The following is a 25,829-nucleotide window of genomic DNA, read 5'->3' as shown; positions in this document are numbered from 1 at the left end:
ATATGTAATGTATGTATTAGCCAACTCATACAGTAGAAAGTAACACCAAAAGGAGTATTTGTGTGAAGTGAGAGCAAGAGAAAAGAAGATTCACACAGAAGAAGGATTAAAACTGTGTGTGTGTGTGTGTGTGTGTGTGTGTGTGTGTGTGTGTGTGTGTGTGTGTGAGACGCATTTATCATGGATGAGCGACACAAATAAGCATGCATTTCATAACATATTCTTTCATAAAAGAATGAAAAATGAAACATCTATTTCCCCAGAAAAAGAGAGAGAGATTTCTGAGGAAGAGAGTGATATATATAGAAGGAGTCCACTTACTGTAAGAGAGCGGAAATATGTGAGAAAAACTGTGGAAGGAATAGAGATGGACATAGACAGAAGAAGAGATGAACAGATTCTTTTGGTCTCTGTCCAAAAAAGACTGGTTAGTTGAGCTTTTATACTCTGGAAATAGGATGCTCCTCAAGTGCAGGACAAGTTCAGTGAGATATATTTGGGCAAAGAATGCAGAGGCCAGAATCATACACTTGACCAAATCCTACTGTTTATAAGATACACTAAGTGGACAAAAGTATGTGGACATCTGGACCATCTGGATCTCTGACAGTGTGATATGGAGACAGGAGTTCAATGATATAAGAAGGGGTTAGACAGGGATAGACGGGGATAGACAGGGCTTTCCAAGCAGCATTGGAGTGGTACATTCTGATAATTGTGTGTAGATTTGTTGCCAGAACCAGTTTTTTACTTTCATTTTCTCACAGCCCCTTTTCTACCGAGCCAAAACTGTGTATTTATTTCCATTTTGATAGCTGTTGGCCACAACTCAGTCCTTTCAGGGTCTCCCAAATGAAATCTCTGGTATGCATTTGTTCATTGCTTGTTTCTTACGAAACGCACCAGATAAACACAGACAACCATATTCCATGTCTTATTAGGGGCAGAGGTAGGAGCAAATCCAAGTCATCTGTGGAACAAGATCAACTGGAGATCGACTGTGAGATTTCACAAACCAAAAACACAGACTGCAAAAATACTCCAGCAATCAAATCTGTAAAAAAAAAAAAAAAAAAAAAATCAATTTAAAGTTTACTCTGAGCAAGTCTTGAGTAGCAAAATTTGGATGTCAACTAACTGCAAGCAACTATCAGAATGTGTCCCTCCGCTACAGCTCAGTGAAGAACTTCTGTGGAAAGAAAAAGGATGAATTTCATATTACACATACAGTAACTTTGGAAGATTTGCGACTTTCTTTTGCAAACTCAGACTGCTGAAGCCTCATTTTAGCTTCAACTGAACTTTGGAACGACGGCTGTAGATTTTGTCCCCCATTTCTCACAGTGTAGTTCAGGGACAGTACGGAGAATAGGAATTGTTACAGCAAGCAAAACCCATTTCCATGTACGTATTGGCATGTCAGTATTGAAAAAACCTGAACCTATCCTTGAAAATATGCTCAGATTTTTATAGTACATGGCAGATCATCTAAAACATCAAAACATCTAAACATCTTACTTGGAAAGCAAAAATTCAAATGATTTGGTCCTGCCGATAATGGCGTCTGATCAGACACTAAGGGTGAACAAGGGCGTCCACATACTTGTGGTCATATAGTTTATATTTTGGTCAGAAAATCCAGAATCACATAACAAAATCCTGCAATTTATTAGATAGTTTTGATTCAATCTGCATCTCATCAGCCCTGTGATATTTTGGTCGGATGTGTTCACGTCTTTTAGAGGAATTCGCTGTGAGTTAAATTCATATTCTGAATATCTCCACTAATGAGCAAAAAAAAGAAAAAAGAAAACAGGTTTTTCTTAGAAAGTTTGTAACCGTCTATATGAAACGAGGCTCCAAAGAACATATTTGGGTAAAACAGAGAATAATTCTTTCCAATGTGGTCAATAATAAATAATTAAGTCAATAATAGTTTCTTGTGTGATAAGAAAGAGAAAAAAGGACCATGAAGTGTTTCACAACATATTACAGGAGTGAAAACCTGCTGGGTGATGGTAGGAGGAAGTGACACTTGATATTTCTTATGTTGTTGTTTTTATATCCTGCTTAGGTTGTAAACAGTATGAAATGTTTTAGTTTTAAGTTCTTTAATTTGACAAATGACAAAACTTTTTGTATGTAATTTATTAGAATTTATATTTCTTATGATATGTAAGCTATGGCTAATATGTATAAACATCAACATCAACATGATAAAATAATTTTAAAAAACATCATCAGCTACTCTATAGGTTCATTTTCATCATATCATCTTCTCCTGTCTTAAGTTATGTTGCTTAAGAACTTTTATAAGACAGATTTTACACACTAAACATCACTGTGGCAAAATTGTACCCAGTTTGGTTCAATATCGCACCAATACAACATTATGTTAACTTTACTCAGTAGCAATAGTGTAACACACAACAAGCTTTAGCTAAAAACTGTTACAAATGTTTTGGTTCTGATACAAAATGACATTCAAGATACACAGGTTATTAACAATAATTAACAAACCCTGACATGTAAGTTTAAAAAGAGTAGAGTAGAATGTGTACTGATACATTCACCATGTCTTACTAACACTATCCATATATTACTATTTAGAATAAATGTTATAAGTTTCATAAAGGACTGATAAACACAGATGCTGTTCATCATAACTTATGGGTGACATATCATCTCTATACTGTTGCTAGTAGGAAACCTTTTATCAATAAACATATTATCACATCACAACCAACTCTTTTTAATAGCCTTAGCTGTTACCAAAGAGGCTGTTGAAGACATAACAGAAAGAACAACTTTTAATAAAAACCTCAGACAGTATTTTCTAGATATATGGACTCATGTCACTGACATGTCGGGACATTGCTGTTACCTTATTTTTCTCTTAATGACGCACATTAGCTGCCTGTTAATCTAAATCTTATTCTGAACAGATAACAACTTGTACTTGTATATGACTCACCTTTCCTGTTACAAACATGTGGCTGATATTTGGTTTCATCATGTCCATATCTGTAAATCAAAGAGTATGATCTGATCTATGTGAAAAGTGTTATTTGACATTATATGAATAAAATTGACTTTACCTCTTCTGATATTTGTACTGAAATGTACATGCATTAATATCACCAGGGTAAAATAAAATTTTCTTTTCTGAATAATGTCCTCAATAGATATAAACAGGCAGGTGTGTATGCATTGTTCATCAGAAAGACAGACATAACCATCCAGAAATGTATGTTTTTTTGACTAAACATCTTCCAGCAATAGCTTAGAAAACTTACTTCCAAGCTTATCCATCAGTCCTGTTCAAAGGATTATTTACAAAAGTCACAATACAGCAAAAACTTCTGCAGCATTGCAGTACTGCAGCATAATTCACTCATTGTTGCTTGTTTGTGTGCTTAATATGTTTTAACCACTCTGTCAAAAGAGCAGAGTAAAAATATAATTTAAACTATGTGAAAACAGGCAGAACAGTAGTTTTTTTTTTTTTTTTTTTTTGTGCAAAAGTTAATAACCAAGTTAAAATATTTATTAGAGACACATAAATGGTTCAATATCAGTAATAAGCTACACACCAGAGAATAAAGAGGATAGATGGCCAGTATGGTCAAAGGAAGACTGATGCAGATGACAATCTACACTGTCACATATGAGACAATTGATCATAATCAGCTATTTTGAGAGGTGCTGTTGATGTAGAAATCTTCCATTGGTCAGAGTGAGACTACTCGGCAGCTGGTTTCTCAACAATATTTTCACCACTTCTTGTGAGGTTATATTGCAATAACATATACAGAGGAACTGTAAGTGTTGAAACTGTTTGTTGTTTTATATTCTTGTCATAGAAGTAAGTCACAACAGTTAGAACATTTAGAATGAAAACATGATTAAAGGAAATGTATCAATTATCCAGTTTCTGAGTCTGTGTCGTGGTGGCAGCAGGCTAAGCAAAGTCTGACACTTCTCTCCTTTACTTCTTCATGCTTTATTTTTTATTCTATATTCTTCTGTGTTACGTTTATGGAAGCAAACACCAAGACCCATTCTTTGTATGCCTCATACTTGGTTAATAAAAACAGACTGATTCTGACTTGGAAGCACAAACCACCTTAACTGGCTCCTTCAGTAAAAAGGAAAAACAGTTCAGATGTCTGAACTCCTCACCTGGTCTCTAAAGTTGAGCTCAGACACCCTGAGAAGTAAACTAATCTTAGATACTTATAACCTTGAATCTAGAATCATAGATTACATTTTTATTTTTGTTGTGGGTTTGTATTTTCTACCTTTTCATAGGTAGAGCTATTTCACTTCTTTTGTGATCTTTATATTTTGGCTTGTTTGGTGTTTTGTTGAACAATGTGATTTTAAATTGTCGTTTGTTTTGTTGTTGCTACTGTTGTATGGATCCCAGGAAGACTAGCGGCCACTAGTGAAAGCTAATGAGGATTCAAATAAAGAATAAATAAGAGATTGATTAGTAAATCAAAAGTATCGCCTTCATACAATCCAGTGTCCACATTATTACTTGCAACTCTTTCCCAACACAAAATGAACAATCCAGCATTTTCTGCAGGTGCTGAATCTCATCATATAATATTAAAAAGCTGGTTTCAGCAGTTATTTTCTCAGTGAAAGACAGTTGATTATGAGGGAAATAACATTTAATGCTGGGATCTCACTTCCAGGTTTTATCAACCCAAGACTGCACTGATGTTTGCAATAAAATGTCTCCTGACACATTCACCATGTAACAACACAAACATTCAGCATAAATGCTTTTGCCAAGCTCACATATTTCAGCACTAAGTGTTTCAGCTAAAAGTTTGAAAGGTGTTGGTTCACAGCCTCAAAGTTTTGCAGAGCTTGTTAAGCTGTCACTCAGTCATTGCAGCAGTTTCCTGTTTTTCACCTTCTCACTGTACAGACTGTGAAAAACATGTAGGGTTGAACTTCTCCATGTACCTCATTTGTACCTCACTTTGGATAAAAGTGTTTCCCACATGAATAAATGCAAATCTGAACGTAAACTACAAGAGATACTCAAACAAAACTGGTACAGATACAAGTCTTATCTCATCCACTTGAGCCTACTGAGCAATATTTTATACAGTGTAATATTACAGAAGCTGGTCATAGGAAAACTCACTCCATAGCGTTTTAACCTATACATCTAATCAGTTATATGAAGGTATCATTCAGGCTGGATGGAAATATGTCATGTATCTCATATTAGTCTGTTCTGCTTTTGGCTTTTTAGATTTTTTTTTTTTTCATACGAGCAGACAATTAGGCCTGTTTGTTGCTGTAAATGAGTTTTTATCCTTCAGGTTAGCCAAAACCTCTTTAGTTTTTTCATTGCAAAGCACATAAAGTGTGCAGAGTTGATGAAATTCAATCACAGTAATGCCTAAAAAGTCAGAGAGAAAACCTTAAAATACAATTAAAAAAAAAAAGAAGCAAAATGCCTCCATGGTATATTACACAACAGTAGAGTTGGGCTATATGATGATATATACAAGAAACAATCAGCAGAGATTTTGTTTATTTGTCAGTTTTAATTCACAGAGTTAGTCAAAAGCAAACATTTTCATTTTTGTCTAGAAACATATTTTTTATTGAATTTCCATGACATTTACAATTTCTTATAAAAGTACTGTGATATAAGATTGTATCTATATTGCCAAGCCATAGCATGCCGACCACAAAACCCCCTAAAATATAACTTACATTAAATAAAAAGAAATAAATCATATGTTGTTTAACTTTTATGCATAAAAATACCCCCCACACACAATAATAGACATACATAGTTATAAGTAGGAAAAAAAAGTAACATATTATAATGTGTATGAGAGGCAAAAGAAGAAGAAAGTCTATAGACTTGATATGATGATCTCCCTGTAGAAATAAGATGGAGTGGCAGCTATAATAACAGGGTGATCATGGTGTTGAACAGCTCAGTTGATCAACTAATAATATCTGGTTTGCTTCTTTGATTAAAGGGGACATAACATGCACATTTCCAGGTCTATAGTTTTATTCTGGGGCTCTACAGGAATTTTTTTTCATGACTCACAGTAAAAAAAAATCCTTATTTATCGTATACTGCCCCTTTATGCAGCCCCTCAGTTCAGCCTCTGTCTGAAACAGGCCGTTTTAGCTCCTGTCTCTTTAAGGCCCCCCCTCAATGACCCCACTCTGTTCTGATTGGCCAGCTCCAGGAAGCTGCCCCTTGGCAGACTTAAATTATGAATATAAATGACAGAAAATCACAAAAAGCATGTTATGTCCCCTTCAAAGGACAATAATGATAGACATCAACTTCCAGCTAAAAAACAAATAAAAACATGTTTAATGCACATTTGTTGAAGCCATAACAGTGAACCAGAAAAAGTTACCCTGCACGGACAAACATTTCCCACCAACCACTTCTCTCACAACATAATCAAAACAATGATTTTTTTCATCTACTTGTAATGGTCACACCACTGGATGACAACAAACAGTGTTAGTAGTTTTCTTTTAGCATAGTTAACACAAAGATTTCAACTAATGATGTGGCACAAAGTCTTTTGTTGTCATACAGCAAACACTTTATTTATTTTTTTGTTTGCTGGTTTAAATGCATTTCAGTTCTGTAATTAACCCTCTTATTTGCTTTAAATTACTTTCTGTGTTTCTTCTCTCTGGCCAAAAGATGCAGCAACAGTTAAGGTGGCCTCTTGTACTGTGACAGACAGGAAGTGGAAGAGGCCGACTGGGTATGCCAGAGGTGGGTCTGCCCTTCAGGATCCAGTTAAATGAAATTACTGTGGGACTTTATGACTATGTCGACATAAAGCCAGCTAAATTTGTTTCTTCTTCTTCCTCCTCCACTAAAATAACGTGCTACTCCACTTTCCATCTGTTTTGTCAGCGATATGTCAGCGTTTCTACAAAGCTCCATATTCCTTGTACACACCACAACACCAAGCTGATGTTTTCACATTTACACTCTGGAGCCCATTTTTGGAAAAGCTGTTTTAGTCTGGACAGAGAGAAAAACATATATTTACAAATGTATCTGTATATTAGTGTGAACATGATCTAAGTTTTGTTGTTTGACGGTTAGACTGGCTGTAAATACTTTCTTGATTTAAATCTTTGTTTGTATTGAGGTTAATTTGTAGTACAGACTTCAATGTTTATTCCTGCCCACCTGTGTGTCTGTGTAGTCTAGCCTTTGTCTATAAACCCTCCCTTTGTGTCACTAGTCAGGTCAATTATGCTCAGTCTTAAGTTGATGTTTGTTTCGTTCACATCAATTTAAGTTAAAGTGTCCTTGTTTTTGAAATTTTATTTTCTATTTTTCCTATTTTTGTATTTTGAATGATTATTTGTTCATTCCAAATGAAGTTGTAAATAAATTACTATTTTTGTTTTTCACACCTGTTTTCCTCACTGCTAGGTGACACTACTGTTAGGTGTCTTATTGGAAATAGTATCGATAGAGGACAGTGAATCTTGTCTCTTTCCTTTTTATTTGCCTTCATTTCTCCATCTGTTTTCATCCTTTTCTTTCTCCCTCTTTCTCTGCCTGCATGGAGCTGACTGTGTAAATGTTGTTGTCTTTCATGATGATGATCTGCTTTTATCATCACTGTCCATTCTGCAACAACACAGAGAGGCCAAAAGCTTGTCTATTGCCTCTTTCCTAAACATCAAGTCTGCAAGAGGACTGCACCTAAGAAGCATTACACTAAGGTTGCTGAAGGTATCATTATATCTGGCTTCTTCTACCAGGTACCAGATGATGTTGGGTAGAAACAGCATCGTGTAGATGAGCAGCACCAGGACCAAAATTCCCATAATTCGTCGTTTTTCATCAGAGGAGACCAAGATGGCTGCAGACAGCGATTTGAGGGTCCCACCCAAGAAGAATATGAACAGTGGGAAAGGAACGAGGAGGAAGACGGCGAAAATAGTTTCTGTCACCTTAGATTTAACCCAGAAATAGACAGGGAGGACATAAAGAAGAGGAAGGGTCCAGACCACAACACAGACCAGAAGAGAGATCTTGATGGTGCTTCTGACGTGGTACCACAGTGGCCATGCGATGAGCAAATACCTGAAACACAAGATACACAGTCTATCATCAGATACAGAATATTCCTGACTTTGAGGAGCTTCAGATTTATATGGTAATATAATGGTCATACACATGGAAGTAGCTAAAAACATACAGGATAGACAGATAGCTACCTTTCCAGGGCGATACAGACCATGAAGCCAACGCTGGCCATCACACTAAAGTCGTAAATATAAGGGAAGATTACATTTATCTCCCCATCCTCACGTTTTGCCACTAAGACGATCATGTAGCAGAGCTGGATGATGTCAGAGATGAGGAGGTTGATGATGTAGATTGGAGCAACATTGTTATTTTGAACCTGCAAGAAAACAATGGTAGAAATAAAAAAAGCAGCTGAAAACATTCTTTTTTTCCAGTTTTCTGGTGTTTTCATTTAGGATCTCTGTACAAAATGTGCAAAAATACAAGTGGATTGAATTCTGCGTAGTGACATATATGTCATTTTGCTCTGCACAGCAATAGCAGTCAGAAACATTCATGCATTGGTCAATGTGTCATCAAATATGACACATTGACCAATCAATGTTACAAGTCTCAACAACCTCAAGAGTCTACAGCTATGCTAACTGTTCTGTGAGGCTGTACTTAGGCACAGGGGTCCATTCAGCTTAATGTTGATATGCTCACAATGACAATGACCATCTTAGTTTAGCGTGTTAGCATGCTAAAGACAGGGTGATAGGTATTGATTGTCCTCATGAGGAAATTTGTTTCCACTGTGCATTATATGTGCCTCTAAAACATAGACATATAGATGCATACATACACATATATACAACAATTTCAAGCAGAGGAAAATACTTATATATATATAGTAATCTGATGATTAGTCTGCAATGGAATTTAAAACTGCTTTTTTGTCCTTTATATGCAACCAGATGGGAGCGGAGTGAAAAATTATGATAAACCTGATGACAATTTCTTCTCTACAAGTTAATGATGCTGTTAACTTCACCTTAAGAGAAGCTGGAATGGAGCTACACATGTTAACTGCATGTGTTTAAGGTCCAAGTAGCTTAAATTTATAGGTCATTACAAGACTTCCTTCCAGCCCCCACGCAGGATTGTGACAGCCCTCTCTCTTTTTCTCTCTTTCTCTCTTGCTTTCTTTCTCTCTTTATTTATCTGCCTCTAGTTCTCTACAGTTACACTCTTGTTATTTTCTTCCAGGAGTGGCAGGCTAAGAGGTCTGTCATAGCTGATCGGCTGCACCTGAGGAGGGAGTGGCCCAAAGGATATAAAAGGACTGCTGGCCCAGGAGTCTCTCTCTTTCTTTTCAGCTGAACAGCAGCACCCCGTCCACATGGCTTTCACTTTAGATTATTTGTGTTGAACTTCTGTTTCTTTACTTTTACAGCCAACATTTCATGCATCCACACACCCACTTTACACCACTGATGCCTAACATTCCCATATTTAAGTATGAATTGTTATGTTTAGTTAAATAAATATCGTTTTGCACCATTCATCAGTGTGTGGACTCTCTCCTTTGTTGCAAGCCCTGAGCCAGGTTTGTAACAGGATGAAGATTCTTCACAGACAGACTGTATGACAGAAACATGACCTAAAATTAATAAATCTTAGTCATAAAGTACTCACCTGGGAATAAAGAGAGTAGATGGCCACTAGAGTCAAAGGAAGGCCGAAACTAATGATTACGCATGTCACCAGATTCATAATATATTTGGCATGATTGAAGTCAGAGGACCAATCGTCATTATGATAGTTGGTGTAGTTATGACCATAGTAGGTGTAGTTATGACCATAGTAGGTGTAGTTATGATCATAGTAGGTGTAGTTATAATCATAGTCGGATGTGACATTGCTGTAATCATTGCTTTCCATCTGTGAGGTATTGATGTAGAAATCTTCCATTCTTCACAGTGAAACCTGTTGTATGAGAGATCAGGTTATGGAGGTTTTTTAATATCTACATAACATTGTTAAGTGACATCACTAAAGTCTTGAGGTGCAAGTTCACACAAATACAGTGTATATTATAGCCATAAAAAAGGTGTCTTTGTTACATTTTCTCCTAATAATATTTCTTCAGGGCTGCAACTAAAAATTATTTTCATCATTGATTAAGCTGCCGATTATTTTCTCGATTAAATGATTAACCTTTGTGTTTATAAAATGTAGTGTTTTATACACTGTAAAAATTACACTCACAATATCTTTGAGCCCGCGGGGATGTCTTCAGTTTACTATTTGTTTCTCACCAACAATCCAAATCCTAAAGATTTTTTTAATGTACTGTTGCATATGACAAATAAAAGGAGCAAATCATAATGTTTAAAAAGCTGAAACCAGAGAATATTTGATCTTTTTGCTTGAAGAATGATTGAAACAATAATTTGAAAAAATCAGCAATAAAGTAGCAATGAGAATAATCGACTAATCATTGAAGTTCTATATTTCATCAAAAAATAACTTGTCAGATAATACAAGTCTTTGTGATGTATATAAATATTTTTACATGATGATGTGAGGTCATTACTACAGAATTTCATACGGTTATTTCAGTAATTTAAGGTACAGAGACATTGGTCTAGGATGGTTTGTCTTCTGCACTTGACATCCCACCAGTTGAATAACTCTGTGATCTCTGATTTTGGACAAGGAGGTTTGCATGTCTGACCAAACCATTTTATGAATCATCTGCATATTTTATATTTTGTTTACAGATTGTGCACTCTGACTATGTTTTGGAGTGAAAATAAATTAGAGGAAACAACTGCAGGCTGGTACATTCACCATGTTTAACAACACTAACATACTGGTCATCCCTGTAGCGTACTGGTTAAGACTCATACCACAAAACTACAACATTTGTTCCCAGTATGATTTCAGCAGATCTTAGTTGCATGTCATTCCCATCTTTCTCTCTCTCCTCATTTCCTGTCTGACTCTACTGTCTCCTCTCAATAAAAGCTAAAATGTAGCAAACACCAAAAGATAAACAACAAACAACCAAAACAAAACAAAAAAACAAAACAAAACTGAGAAACACTTATTCCTTCTGGGATGGAATCATTAATTGACTTTCTTCTTTGGTTGTATAACTCTATCCCTCTAACTTATTGTCACAGCAGAGGAAACTCTTTCATATCTCAGTTGTCACCAAAACTCCAAATATCACTATAAATACCTCTATGTGGATCAATGTTGGCTCAGAACATACAGTAAATACAAGAAATACAGAAATATAATAATGAACATTTGTTTCTTCATTCTTCTTTATTTAGTTCATTTTATTTAAATCAAATTAGTGCATTTTTAATGTTATTATCTTTTTAGCTATTTTCTCACCCTTTGTTTTGTCTTTGTTACGCAACTTTTACACATCAAAATTGTGTAATGTAAGTAATGTCAAAAAATTTACCTCAAAAGCTGCAAGACCACACCTGGATGAGTTCCCTACAATAGGTTTGATGTTTTGTCCTCTGCATCCAAACAGTCTAACTGATCTCAGATCACATCACTCTCCAATTGGCCAAAACGACACTGCATATGTAACGCCCTCAATGATGTCACATACAGGATTGTGGTTTTATCTTCCTTTGCGAGTTTGAACTTTGTCGTAGTAACTCAAAAAAAATTTGAACATTTCAAATGAAAATATTCTAAAACTCAACTTTCATCACTTCCAGGAATTCCTAGAAGAAATTTCTGAACAGTGCCGCTACCTTTATGCTCATTCTCCTCTGTTTCTATTCATGTTTCTTTCCCTCAGTTTTGTTTTTCAAAATACTGTATATTTTCCGTGTTGTTATCACAAGTTTTTCATACTATTTTGCATGTTACACAGTCAGATACTTGTATTTTTCACATGTCAAACTTGTTTTGAGGGGAGGAGAGGGAGAAACTTACTGGTTGGACGGCAGTGAACTGTCACTATTTGCATGTTTATTTTCATGCATCTCTTTTTTCCTTTGATTTTCATCATGAAATTCAAAGTTTTTACGTGCTACATTAAACATAGAGTGACACCATTATTGCCTCTACACTGGATGTTGATAAAACAAAAAAAGTACACACAAAATTTACCTTTGAAAGCTGCAGATCCCAAGCTGAATGAGTTCCTTACACCAAAGTTTAATGCTTTGTCCTCTGCAATCTGCAGTAATGTGGTGAGAATGACACACAGGAGGTTCCTCTACGCAGGCTTCTAAAGAAGAGAGAAGTTGTACTTTGAATATTGTTGCGATTGGCATTCTTGCTGTAAAGCATGCAGGAGCATTGAAAAAGACATGAATATTAGGACAAAGGTTAGTCTCATTCACCTGGTGAATGTAAGTCCAATATTCACTCTCTTTTAGCTCTGTTTTTGTTCTCTACCAACTCCTGAGGGAAATATCTGGATCTTTAGTCTCTAAATGCTCCACTATGTTCATAAGTCAGTCATTAACTGTGTCTGTTTGCCATTTGGTGCAGAGCAGGTAGTATACAGTGGGGTCTTAGAGTTTTTTCTATGAAAACAGCTGCCTGCTGTGGCCAAAAATTATGCTATTATAGCGCTGAGAGTGAACCAAGAGACTAACAGCTAAACAATGAGCTGAAACTCTCTATAAAGCTCCATAAAGCTGAGAGGACTCTGATTGTGCTTTAAGACTAAAGGCTAAAATTTACCACACACCAAAAAATAAACAACAACCAAAACAAACAAACAAAAAAACAAACTAGGAAACACTTATTCCTACTGGGATGAATTCATTAATTGACTTTAACCTATCTTTGGTTGTATAACTCTATCCCTCTAACTTATTGTCACAGCAGAGGAAACTCTTTCATATCTCAGTTGTCACCAAGACTGCAAATATCACTATAAATACCTCTATGTGGATCAATGTTGGCTCAGAACATACAGTAAATACAAGAAATACAGAAATATAATAATGAACATTTGTTTGTTCATTCTTCTTTATTTAGCTCATTTTATTTCATTCAAAATAGTGCAACTTTTTTGAATGTTATTGTCTTTTTAGCTATTTTCTCACCCTTTGTTTTGTCTTTGTTACACAACTTTTACACATCAAAATTGCATTTAGTGGAAAAATTGCAAATAAAATAAAACACAGTTGGTTTAACCACAGTATTCTGTACACCTACAGTCCAAAGCTGTCTGCTTGTCACAGTTTGCATACTCATTTCCATGACTGTTAAATAATGTCACAAAATTTACCTCGAAAGCTCCAAGACCACACCTGGATGAGTTCCCTACACCAAGTCTGATGTTTCGTCCTCTGCATCTAAACAGTCTACAGTAAATCTGGTGAATGATAACTTGCAGTAGGTTCCTGATACTATGGAAGAGATGAAAAAGTAGACAGACATGAATATGCAAAGCACATCAGTACAACACACAGAAACATAGTTCCATTTACAGCTTTGCCAGCTTGTTTTGATACATATCACCACCTGTTACATGGGGCGGAGCAGGTGAACACAAGTGCAGACTCAGACGAGGAGACAGGGATAAGGTAAATAAGGTATTTATTGACAGGTGGAGGGAATAAGGGGTGCAGGCCATGGGAAGTTGAAACGGGATAGTAGCACTATTTGCCATCTGTGTGTAAGCAGTGCTCACAAGTCGCTTTTGTGAAACAGACCCCTGAAATGAAATAGGCTGAAACATCAGATACAATTCAAGCAGGGGTGAACCAGCTTTATCTGTGTAGAAGGTGACTTGGACCTTTTGGCTTGGTTTGTAGGGCAGCTGGTAAACTGTCAACAAAGCCAACTTTGGTAAACATGCTTACTTTAAATCTCTGGTAGAGGGAATTTTGCATAATACCTCAGGATAACTGTCTGTGGTTACATAGATACAGATGCCCCAGTATCTACAATTAGCTGGCTGTGTGTGTGAATTCATATTTGACATGCCAACAGCCTTGATAAGTCCGTGGACACGCTGGCTGTAGGATTGTAAACACCGAGAAACACATTTGCAATTAACTGATCTGACATCACATCACTCTCCATTTGGCCAAAACCACACAGAATATGTAACACCCTCAATGATGTCACATAAAGGGTTGTAGTTTTATCTTCTCTTTGAGTTTGAACATTGTCATGAAAGTAACTCAGAAACTTTTGAATATTTCAAATGAAAATATTATAAAACTCAACATTCATCATTTCCAGGAATTCCTGGAATAAGTTTCTAAGCAGTGCTACTACCTTTATGCTCATTCTTCTCTGTTTCTGTTCATTTTACCTTCCCTCAGTTTTGTTTTTCAAAATACTGTATATTTTCTGAGTTGTCATCACATGTTTTTCATATTATTTGTTTATGACACAGACAGATACTTGTATTTCTCACATGTCAAATTTGTATTGAAGGGAATAGAGGGAGAAACTTACTGGTTGGACAGCAGTGAACTGTCACTATTTGCATGTTCATTTTCATGAGTGTTTGCATCTCTGTTTACGTGTTTTGTATCACTACATTTACAGTTTTTATGTGATACATTATACATAGAATTATACCATTATTGCCTCTACACTGGATGACAGTAAAACAAAAAAAAACTACACAGAAAATATACAAAATTTACCTTTGAAAGCTGTAGATCCCAAGATGAAGATGAGTTCCCTAAACCAAAGTTTAATGCTTTGTCCTCTGCAATCTGCAGTAATGTGGTGAGAATGACACACAGGAGGTTCCTCTACTTAGGCTTCTAAGGAAGAGAGAAGTTGTACTTTGTGAAGATTGTTTAATTGGCATTCTTGCTATAAAGCCTGCAGGAGCATTGAAAAAGGCATGAACATTAGGACAAAGGTTAGTCTCATTCACCTGGTGAATGTAAGTCCAATATTCACTCTCTTTTAGCTCTGTTTTTGCTCTCTACCAACTCCTGAGAGAAATATCTGGCTCTTTACCCTCTAAAATCTTCTTTAATGATAAAATTCTAACTATTAGAGACAAAATTAACCACCTCCTGCCCTCAACAGGCACCGTTTTCTCCCCAAACACAGGCACCTTAGAAACAGCAGTAAATCCTGACATATATTTGGACTGTTTTTCTCCAGTCGACTTTTCTGAACTAACTTCAATGATTTGTTCAGCTAAACCATCAACCTGTCTCTTAGACGGCATCCCAACTAGGTTCCTTAAGGAAGCCTTACCCTTAGTTAGCACTTCTTTACTAGATATGATCAATCTGTCTTTAGTAACAGGCTATGTACCACAGTTCTTTAAAGTAGCTGTAATTAAACCTCTTCTTAAGAAGCCTACTCTTTATTCAGGCATTTTAGCCAATTATAGACCTATATCTAACCTTCCATTTCTCTCTAAGATCCTTGAGAAAGCAGTCTCTTATCAGTTATGTGACTTTCTACATAACAATAGTTTATTTGAGGATTTTCAGTCAGGATTTAGAGCGCATCATAGCACAGAGACAGCACTGGTGAAAGTCACAAATGACCTCCTAACTGCATCAGACAAAGGATTTGTCTCTATACTTGTCCTGTTAGAACTTAGTGCCGCATTCGACACAATTGACCATCAAATCCTTTTGCAGAGACTGGAACATTTAATTGGCATTAAAGGAACTGCATTAAGCTGGTATAAGTCCTATTTATCAGACCGATTTCAGTTTGTACATGTGAATGATGAATCCTCCGTGAAGGCAAAAGTTAGACACAGAGTTCCACAAGGTTCTGTACTCTGACCAATTCTATTCACCTTGTATATGCCTTCTTTAGGTAATATTATTAGGAAACACTCCATAAATTTTCATTGTTATGCAGATGATACCCAATTATATTTATCAATGAAGCCAGATGAAACCAATCAGTTAAACAAAGTCCAAGCATGCCTTAAGGACATAAAGACCTGGATGACCTGCAATATTCTACTACTAAACTCAGATAAAACTGAAGTCATTGTGCTTGGCCCTAAACACCTTAGAAACACATTATCTAATGATATAGCTACTCTGGATGGCATTACCCTGGCCTCCAGCACCACCGTAAGGAATCTGGGAGTTATCTTTGATCAGGATATGTCCTCTAACTCCCACATAAATCAAATCTCAAGGACTGCCTTTTTTCACTTACGCAATATCACAAAAATCAGGCACATCCTGTCCCAAAAAGATGCAGAAAAACTAGTCCACGCATTTGTTACTTCTAGGCTGGATTATTGCAATTCCTTATTATCAAGCTGCTCTAACTAGTCTCCAAAGACTCTCCCTCAGTTTTGTTTTTCAAAATACTGTATATTTTCTGTGCTGTTATCACAGGTTTTTCATACTATTTGTTTATGACAGATACTTGTATTTCTCACATGTCAAAGTTGAATATAAGGAAAGAGAGGGAGAAACTTACTGGTTGGACAGCAGTGAGCTGTCACTGTTTGCATGTCTGTTTCCTTGTTTTGTATCACTTCATTTACAGTTTTTATGTGCTACATTATCGTAGAGTGACATCATGGTCTCCACTTTTCTTACACATCTGACGGTCAGATAGCATGGGACACAGCACCGATCTGCCCCTCGTTATCTACCATCAGACACGTGTGTTTTATACATTGAAGTGGGTAAGTGCAGAGAGGCCAACGCCCAGGCGATTCCATCCTGCTACTGTTTAGCCAAAACATTTGGTTCTCATGTGACTTCGTCTCCAGAGATCACGTCCGCCATCCTTGAGATGGCGTGACGTCATCTCACGAGATCACGTCAGCCATCTTAAATCTCACATGACGTCATCTTCTCAGATCACATTCGCCATCTTGCAACACACACACACACACACACACACGTGCACGCTCCCACTTGCATGTGTTTCACTGTACATAGCTGTTGTTATTGCTTAGGTGGAATTAAATTTTAGGATAGTGATTTATAGATCAAAGCAAAAGCAAAGCAACAGCTAACTTTGTTAACTTTGCTATTGTTTAATAAACACTGTTATATCTTTAAAAAGAAGTCTTCTGTGATTATTGTGCTCATTTATCGTCAAAAGTAGCTGATTGAGAGAGTCAGAGCTCGGACTCAGACCTTCACTGTTCATCTTTATAAATGTTAATGTCTCTCAGTTATTGACATTCTTAAAGTGAACACCCCTTTTGAGACTGATTTCACTGTTTTGGTTATTGGTCCCTGACCACAAGGTAGTGCACCATCGTTACTAATTTACATCAATAACTTTATTATTTTTTCATAATTGATATTTATCTTCGGTAATTATTAATTATTGCTAATAACCAAACTGCTCCTACCAAGTCCCAACAGCGGAAATAGGCTTGGCCTATATCAGTCTGATCAGCATCATCCAAATATTGTTTTGATAGGCCTTACTGTTCATGAGTTATTAGCCAAAACATAAAACATGTAATAACTGGCGACATAGCGGTGCTATCGGTACCATGTTTTAATATGTTAAGCATTTCCACAAGGGACACCTGTTCATGAAGTATGAATAGTTTTGCACTTTTAGTTTTTGAGATATTAGCTTTCAAACATTCCTCGAATAGACTTTCCATTATAAATTTTAATATTTTTAAAAATTATATAAAATCACTGAAATATGCTAGAAAGATGAAAAGTAATACCACAAATGTCCTGAAAGAGCTTAACATTTTTATATTTGTAGAAAAAGCAGAAAGCTTGCCAAAAACATAAGAATAACAATAAAGGTTTGAAGAACAAAAGTTTGATTGATTTCAGCAAAATCTTAGTAGCCTCAATAAAAACCTTATCTTCTAAGAGTAACTGATTTAATTTCCAATATCCAGGGCCTCTCTTATGTTTAGAGGTAATCATATTTATTCCAATAAGGTTATGATCTGAACTAATCTTATCACTAATTGTAGTTTTTTTGACTAAGGTAATCAGTTTAAAGGAAACCAAAAAGTAGTCTAACCTACCTACCTGGTTTATTCTTTACCAGGTGTATCTTACCTGTTGTGGATTGTTCATCCACCATATATCTATAAGGTCTAATGGAGCCATTAAATTCTCTGTAGCATCATGAGCTTTTGGATGATAGTTTTTATTGTGGGGTCCTTTTCTGTCCATGTTGTTATCTAAAACTATTTTAAAATCACCTACCATAATAACTTGATATTTTATAGGATCATATATCTGTATATTTTGCAACAAAAGCCCAAAGATCCTATCTACTATCTGAGTCTATTTGTAGAGCATTAAAAGTAGTATTATTTATATTCTTAACCATTATCATGACCCCTTTATTATTCCTTTGACCATGTGAGTAAAAAATATCACTTCCCCATTCATCAGCCCATTGTTTTTCATCTTCGGGTGTGGAATGTGTTTCTTGTAGTCAATAAATCTCGTAGTTTTTATCTTTTAGCCATGCAAAAACCTTCCTTTTTTTCTTGGTATCAGCCAAACCATTGCAGTTATAACTGGCTATGCAAATCTCACTCATCATATACAGAATTAAGATATCAAGTTGTTTTTAACTTTTGGAATACTACTGATGATAACAACTGCTTTAGGCCATGGGGCGTTCAGGCCACATCATGCCAACAAGGGGTCCGCACCCCACCCACCCCAGGCACCTAAGGGCCTATGGGACCAGTCCTCCCAGTCCATTATAGTTGATGACCATGTTGATTGAAGTATTAAGCCTAATTTACATTTTGATTTTGTTTTAGCCATCATCCACCTCCTTGCCCCTAACACACTGTCACACATTTGTGTTGGTGTACAAAAAGAAAAAAGAAAACATAAAAGAATAAACATTTCTTAAATTTGGCAAATAGTTGCTCAAATGAGTTTTCTAGACTTGCATTCATCCATTGGCAAATTATACTTTGCTCACATTGCTCTATTTCAATTAGAGTGAAAGAGAAGGGAGAAAAAAATAAAAAAAATAAATACATATAAATCCATATATATAAATATAAATACATCACATAAAAACAGTTAATGTAGTGATACAAAACAAGGAAAACAGAGATGCAAACAATCATGTAAATTAACTTGCAAATGATGACAGTTTACTGCAGTCCAACCAGTAAGTTTCTCCCTCTCTTCCCCTCAAAACAAGTTTTGCATGTGAGAAATACAAGTATCTGACTGTGTAACATGCAAAATAGTATGAAAAACTTGTGATAACAACACGGAAAATATACAGTATTTTGGAAAAAAAACTGAGGGAAAGAAGGATGAATAGGAACAGACAAGAATGGGCATAAATGTAGTGGCACTGTTTAAAAACATTGTTCCAGGAACTCCTGAAAGTGATGAAAGCTGAGTTTTATAATATTCTAATTTCAAAGTCTCAAAGAGAAGATGAAACCACAACCTTGTATGTGACATCTTTGAGGGTTTTACATATTCTGAGATCAGTTAATTTTTAATGTTTTTCTCAGTGTTTTACAGGATAAGTTACAATCCTCTACAGCCAGCATTTCCTAGGCCTCATGTCCAGCTAATTGTAGATACTGGAGCATCTGTATCTATTTAACCACAGGCACGTTTCCTGAGGCAAAATTGCAAAATTCCCTCCACCAGAGACTAAAGTAAGCATGTACGCAAAAATTGATTTTTGTGGCAGTTTACCAGCTGCCCTACTAGACCAAGCCAAAAGCCCCGTTTCAGCTTTCCCTGGCCTGAACCCCTTCTTCACCCCCACCTGTCAATAAATACATTATTTACCTGATCCTTGTCTCCTCGTCTGAGTTTGCACTTGGGTTCACCTGCTCCGCCTCATGTAACAGGTGGTGATATGTATCAAAACAAGTAAATGGAACCACATTCCTGCGTGTTGTACTAATGTAATTTGCATATTCATTTCTGTCTACTTTTTCCTCTCTTCCATAGTATCAGGAACCTACTGCATGTTATCACTCACCATATTTACTGTAGACTGTTTGGATGCAGAGGACCAAACATCAACCTCTGTATAGGGAACTCATCCAGGTGTGGTCTTGCAGCTTTTGAGGTAAATTTTGTGACATTATTTTTCACTTGTGTATGTAGAGATTGTAAAAGCGACATTAGAACTGCAAACAGTCATGATAATGAGTATGCAAACTGTGACAAGTGGACAGCTTTGGACTGTAGGTGTACACAATTCTGTGGTTAAACCAAATGTGTTTTATTTCATTTGAATTTTTTCATCTAAGTGTAATTTTGATGTATAAAAACGAAGACAAAACAAAGGGTGAGAAAATATCTAAAAAGATGATAACATTCAAAACTTTACATTATTTTGAATTAAATAAAATGAGCTAAACAAAGAAGAATAAAGAAACAAATGTTCATTATTATATATCTGTATTTCTTGTATTGATCCAACATTGATTCACCTATAGGTATTTATAGTGATATTTGCAGTTTTCATGACAGCTGAGATATGAAAGAGTTTCCTCTGCTGTGACAGCCCATTCTCACTCCCAACTCGTCACATATCATCGCTTGGTCAGGACCCCGTGGCGTCACTTTTTAACACACTGGGTAGTCTGATAGACTTTTGTTGAGCTCCCACAATGTCTGGAATAGATGCTATGATGACGTCTAAATAAGATGACAAAGTAGTGACTGCCGTAATACGTTGAAAATGACGCTAAAGGGGTACTCCGTGCGTTAAAAAGTGACACCACGGGGTCCTGACCAAGCTTCGATATGTGACAAGTTGGGAGTTAGAACATGTTGGCTGTGACAATATGTTATTGATGAAAAGTCTAACAGAGTGATTGAGTTATACAACCCAAGATAGATTGAAGTCAATTAATGATTTAATCCCAGAAGGAATAAGCGTTTCTCAGTTTTTTTGTTTTATTTGTTAGTTATTTATTTTTGGTGATTTGGTACATTTTAGCCTTTATTAAGAGGAGACAGTAGAGTCAGAGAGGAAATGAGGAGAGAGAGAGAGATGGGGATGACATACATCTAAGATCTGCTGGAATCAAACTGGGGACAAATGTTGCAATTTTGTGGTATGAGTCTTAACCAGTACGCTACAGGGATGACCAGTATGTTAGTGTTGTTAAACATGGTGAATGTACCAGCCTGAAGTTGTTTCCTCTAATTTATTTCACTTCAAAACTTGGTCAGAGTGCACAATCTGTAAACAAAATATAAAATATGCACATGATTCATAAAATGGTTTGGTCAGACATGCAAACCTCCTTGTCCAAAATCAGAGAGCACAGAGTTATTCAACTGGTGGGATGTCAAGTGCAGAAGACAAAACATCCTAGACCAATGTCTCTGTACCTTAAATTAATGAAACAACTGTATGAAATTCTGGAGTAATGACCTCACAACAGCATGTAAAAATATTTATATACATAACAAGGGCTTGTATTATCTGAAAAATTGTCCTTTGATGAAATATAGATCTGCAACGATTAGTCGATTATATGTATTGGTATTTTGATAATCAATTATTCAACCATTCCTCAAGCAAAAAGACCAAATATTGTCTGGTTTCAGCTTCTTAAACATTATGATTTGCTCCTTTTCTTTGTCATATGCAACAGTATATTAAAAATCTTTAGGATTTAGATTGTTGGTTGGAAAAAAATAGCAAACTGAAGACATCCCCACGGGCTCAAAGAAATTGTGAGCCATTTTTTCACAGTTTACACTGTATTTGTGTGAACTTGCACCTCATGACTTTAGGGATGTCACTTAACAATGTTAGGTAGATATTGAAAAACTTAACCATAAGCTGATCTCTCATACAACAGGTGTCACTCTGAAGAAGAAGAAGAAGATTTCTACATCAACACCTCAAAGATGGAAAGCAATAATTACAGCAATGTCACATCCGACTATGATTATAACTACACCGACAATGGTGACAGCAGCAGCTCCTACTACAGCGACTACAGTGGTGATGGCTTAGAAGAATTCTTCTTAGATGCAATGAAATGCGTAATCATTAGTTTCGGCCTTCCTTTGAGTCTACTGGCCATCTACTCTCTATATTCCCAGGTGAGTACTTTATGACTAACGCCTGGGACACACAGCCCGTGAGACACGCAGCACATCATCTAGAGATTCGAGGTCTCACCTATTTTTTTGGAGCGGGGTTTAACTGGTTAAATGATTAATATAATGAATAAAAGAACACGTCCTGTGTGAGGAGTGTATGTGGCTGACACAAAAGTATCCCCAACCAGACCTGACCATGCCTGTCAGAAAGAAAGCCACTTTTTATTTTTAACAATTGAGCACACGCTTCTGAATCTTTTTCCAACTAAACTAAATATAACTGAAATGTATAATGAAATTATATGAAACATGCTATTATTGATAGCCATTATCAAAGCCAAACTCTATGTAGAAAGATAGAGCTGGCAGCAGAAGAACCGCAGCAGCAACACTGTCTGTGTGATGCAACAGTTCAGCAACGCACACACACTGCTGAGGTTCATGCAGGCTGTGTGTCCCAAGTGTAAGATTTATTAATTTAAGGTCATGTGTCTGTCATACAGTATGTCTGTAAAGAATCTTCATCTTGCTTGGGGGCTGGAAGGAAGTCTTGTAATGACCTATAAATTTAAACTAATTGGACCTTAAACACATGCAGTTAACATGTGTAGCTTCATTCTAGCTTCTCTTAAGGTGAAGTTAACAGCATCATTAACTTGTAGAGAAGAAATTGTCAGAAAAGATTTGTCAGGACAATTTGTACAGCATTATTGTGGCTCATTTAATTGGGTTTTGATTAAAACAATCAATAAATATATGAAATTTTGTAGTTATTCATGGGGTGCATTCCACCGTGGATGCAAGGAGAGACACAAGGAAACCAAGCGAGGAGAGAGGAAAACCAAGAAATGTGTTTTTAGAGTCCTCCCCTCTGAAGCATCATGTGATGACAGCGGCAGCTGATCACAGCTGGATCAGCTGTCAGTCGGCTATAACAGCTGTAGAAACTTCTGATGGAGTTTGTGTCTGCACACATTTGCACTGTGATAATACTAATAAAGGTGCACAGTTATCACTGCCAGCAGCTGTTTCCTCTCTGCAGCCTGTTACCTGTTACACCTAAATAAAAACAAACATAAATAAAAACCTGTATTCTGTATTTACACTGTGTACTGTGTCCTGCTTAGAGGCACAGGAACCATGTCTACTTGCAGAATGCGTTCATACTATTTATTGATTATTTGCAATTGTAGCCTATTTATGATATTCTGATTGTGAATTCATTAATTAATAACCCAGAATATGATCATGTGTCTTTTGAACACTGGAAAATCTGTATTTGGCTAAATGTTTCGGGGAAAATGGACATTATCTAACTCATATCAAGCCCGACGCTCAGGAATTTGCAGCCTCATGTGACTGAATGGAAATGACGATAAATGATGTAAAATATAAATGTGCTTAACTGTTATTAAATAAATAAATTAAAGTCAGAAAGAGTCTCTCTGTCAGCAAGAAACAGTTTAATGGGGGAAATAACAGATTATGAAAAGAAAATCTTTCTAATAAATGAAGAAAGTTGTTTATGGCTTTGTCGATAAGACCTACAATTAACAGATTTTTTAACTAGATGATGAATCAGAAAACACATAAAACATGAACTTACAATAACTGATATTCAATAAGGGGGCGTGTCGGCTCGAAAAAGACTCCCCTGAAGGCTGCTCCCGTGTTTCCTCACTCCTCGCTCCTCGATCCTTGCTCCTTGGAGCAGAAATAAGAGACCTGGGACACCTGTCAAAATGGCGCACCAGGAACAACTTCTTGTTCAGGAGAGGAGCGAGGAGCGAGGAGTGAGGAAAGAGCAAATAAGAGACTTGAGATGTACCCATGATCTTCAGAGGATGAAGCCCATTGATTTGGTTGATCCCCTGAATTTTGCTTTAGTGCCATCATCAGGTCACAAAGTGCAATACTTTGGTTTACAACCAAATACCAGCTAAACTAATCACACGGCAAACTGCCTCAGCTGTATTTTGTGTTTACTGAACAGATTTAACATGACCCTGGACACACCTGCAATAAATTTTTCACTCTACTCCCATCTGGTCGCAGATAAAAGACACTTAGAAAAAGCGGTTTTAAATTCCATTGCCCACTAATCACAAGATCACGATATATAAGTCTTTTTGTCTGCATGACATCATCGTGTGTGTGTGTGTGCATGCATCTATCTACTGTATGTTTTAGATGCATAATGCACAGTGGAAACAAATTTCCCCATGAGGACAATCAATATCTATCGCTCTATCTTTAGCATGCTAACACACTAAACTAAGATGGTCATTGTCATTGTGAGCAAATTAGCATTTAGCTCAATGGACCACTGTGCCTAAGTACAGCCTCACAGAGCAGTTAGCATAGCTGTGGACTCTTGTTGTTGTTGAGTCTTGTAACATTGATTGGCCAATGTGATGGCCAATTTGATGACACATTGGCCAATGCATGAATGTTTCTGACTGCAATTGCTGTGCAGAGCAAAATGACATATTTATCACTACGCAGAATTCCATTCACTTGTATTTTTGCACATTTCATGCAGAAATCCTAAATGAAAACACCAGAAAATTAAAAAAAAAAAAAGTTTCCAGCTGCTTTGTTTATTTCTACCAATGTTTTCTTGCAGGTTCAAAATACCAATGTTGCTCCAATCTTCCTCATCAACCTCCTCATCTCTGACATCATCCAGCTCTGCTGCATGATCGTCAAAATGGCAGAACGTGTGAACTTTGATATACGTATCCCCTTCATTCATATTTATGAAATTGGTGTGCTCGCCAGTGTTGGCTTCATGGTCTGTATCGCCCTGGAAAGGTAGCTATCTGTCTATCTTGTATGTTTTTAGCTACTTCCATGTGTATGACCATTATATTACCATATAAATCTAAAGCTCCTCAAAGTCAGGAATATTCTGTATCTGATGATAGACTGTGTATCTTGTGTTACAGGTATTTGGTCATCGCATGGCCACTGTGGTACCACGTCAGAAGCACCATCAAGATCTCTCTTGCAGTCTGTGTCGTGGTCTGGACCCTTCCTCTTGTTTCTGTCCTTTCTGTCTATTTCATGGTTAACTTTGAGATCTCAGACATTATTTTTGCTGTCCTCCTCCTCATTCCTTTCCCACTTCTCATATTCTTCTTGGGTGGGACCCTTAAAGCCCTGTCTGCAGCCATCTCGGTCTCCTCTGATGAAAAAAGACGAATTGTGGGAATGTTGGTCCTGGTGGTGCTCATCTACACACTGCTGTTTCTACCCAGAATAATCGTGTTACTGTCATACAAAGCCCAAAGTAATCATGACTTCCGCAAACTGACTGAAATGCTTCTTGAGTTCAGTCCTCTTGCAGACTTGATTCTGTATGTTTTCATTAAGGAGACCATGGACAAGCTTTTGGCCTCTCTGTGTTGTTGCATAATGGACAACGATGATAACAACAGATCATCAACATGAAAAAAGGAAAGAGACAAGGTCACTGTCCTCTATCGATACTATTTCCAATAAGACACCTAACAGTAGTGTCAGGGACCTAGCGGTGAGGAAAACAGGTGTGAAAAACAAAAATAGTAAATTATTTACAATTTCATTTCGAATGAGCAAATAATCATGTAATATAATAAACATAATTTCTAAAACGAGGGCGCTTTAACTTAAATTTAGGAGAACTAAACAAACAGCAACTTAAGACTGAACATAACTGACCTGACTAGTGACACAAAGGGAGGGTTTATAGACAAAGGCTAGACTACACAGACACA

The 25,829-nt window shown here is 36.5% G+C and overlaps 2 protein-coding genes across 7 annotated transcripts in view; one reads left to right on the top strand and one right to left on the bottom strand.

Annotated features, from left to right (window-relative positions):
- Nucleotides 1-25,829, bottom strand: part of LOC137197450 (ovarian cancer G-protein coupled receptor 1-like) — a 92,495-nt gene that overhangs the window by 49,094 nt on the left and 17,572 nt on the right. For 4 of the 6 annotated variants that reach the window (XR_010931429.1, XR_010931426.1, XR_010931430.1 and 1 more), the window contains one exon: nt 7,471-8,125. The gene's annotated coding sequence lies outside the window, so the exon portion shown is untranslated. Of the gene's footprint in view, nt 1-7,470; nt 8,126-8,259; nt 8,448-9,748; nt 10,040-25,829 lie in introns of all 6 variants that reach the window. The other 2 variants (XR_010931425.1, XR_010931427.1) reach the window with 2 other exon arrangements.
- Nucleotides 20,690-25,524, top strand: LOC137197549 (ovarian cancer G-protein coupled receptor 1-like). The gene is made up of 4 exons (XM_067611044.1): nt 20,690-20,703; nt 21,825-22,071; nt 24,698-24,885; nt 25,020-25,524. The coding sequence occupies exons 1-4, from the start codon at nt 20,690-20,692 to the stop codon at nt 25,522-25,524; spliced, it is 954 nt and encodes a 317-aa protein (XP_067467145.1).

The sequence above is a fragment of the Thunnus thynnus genome, chromosome 14 (assembly GCF_963924715.1).
Source record: "Thunnus thynnus chromosome 14, fThuThy2.1, whole genome shotgun sequence".
In the NCBI taxonomy this organism is placed as follows: domain Eukaryota; kingdom Metazoa; phylum Chordata; class Actinopteri; order Scombriformes; family Scombridae; genus Thunnus; species Thunnus thynnus.
This window is presented reverse-complemented; position numbering and strand designations above follow the sequence as displayed.

Excerpts from the sequence above, each read along its gene's own strand:
- LOC137197549 (XM_067611044.1), top strand. Across the intron at positions 22,072-24,697 it reads TCTACTCTCTATATTCCCAG|GTTCAAAATACCAATGTTGC; the intron begins GTGAGTACTTTA and ends GTTTTCTTGCAG. Across the intron at positions 24,886-25,019 it reads GTCTGTATCGCCCTGGAAAG|GTATTTGGTCATCGCATGGC; the intron begins GTAGCTATCTGT and ends CTTGTGTTACAG.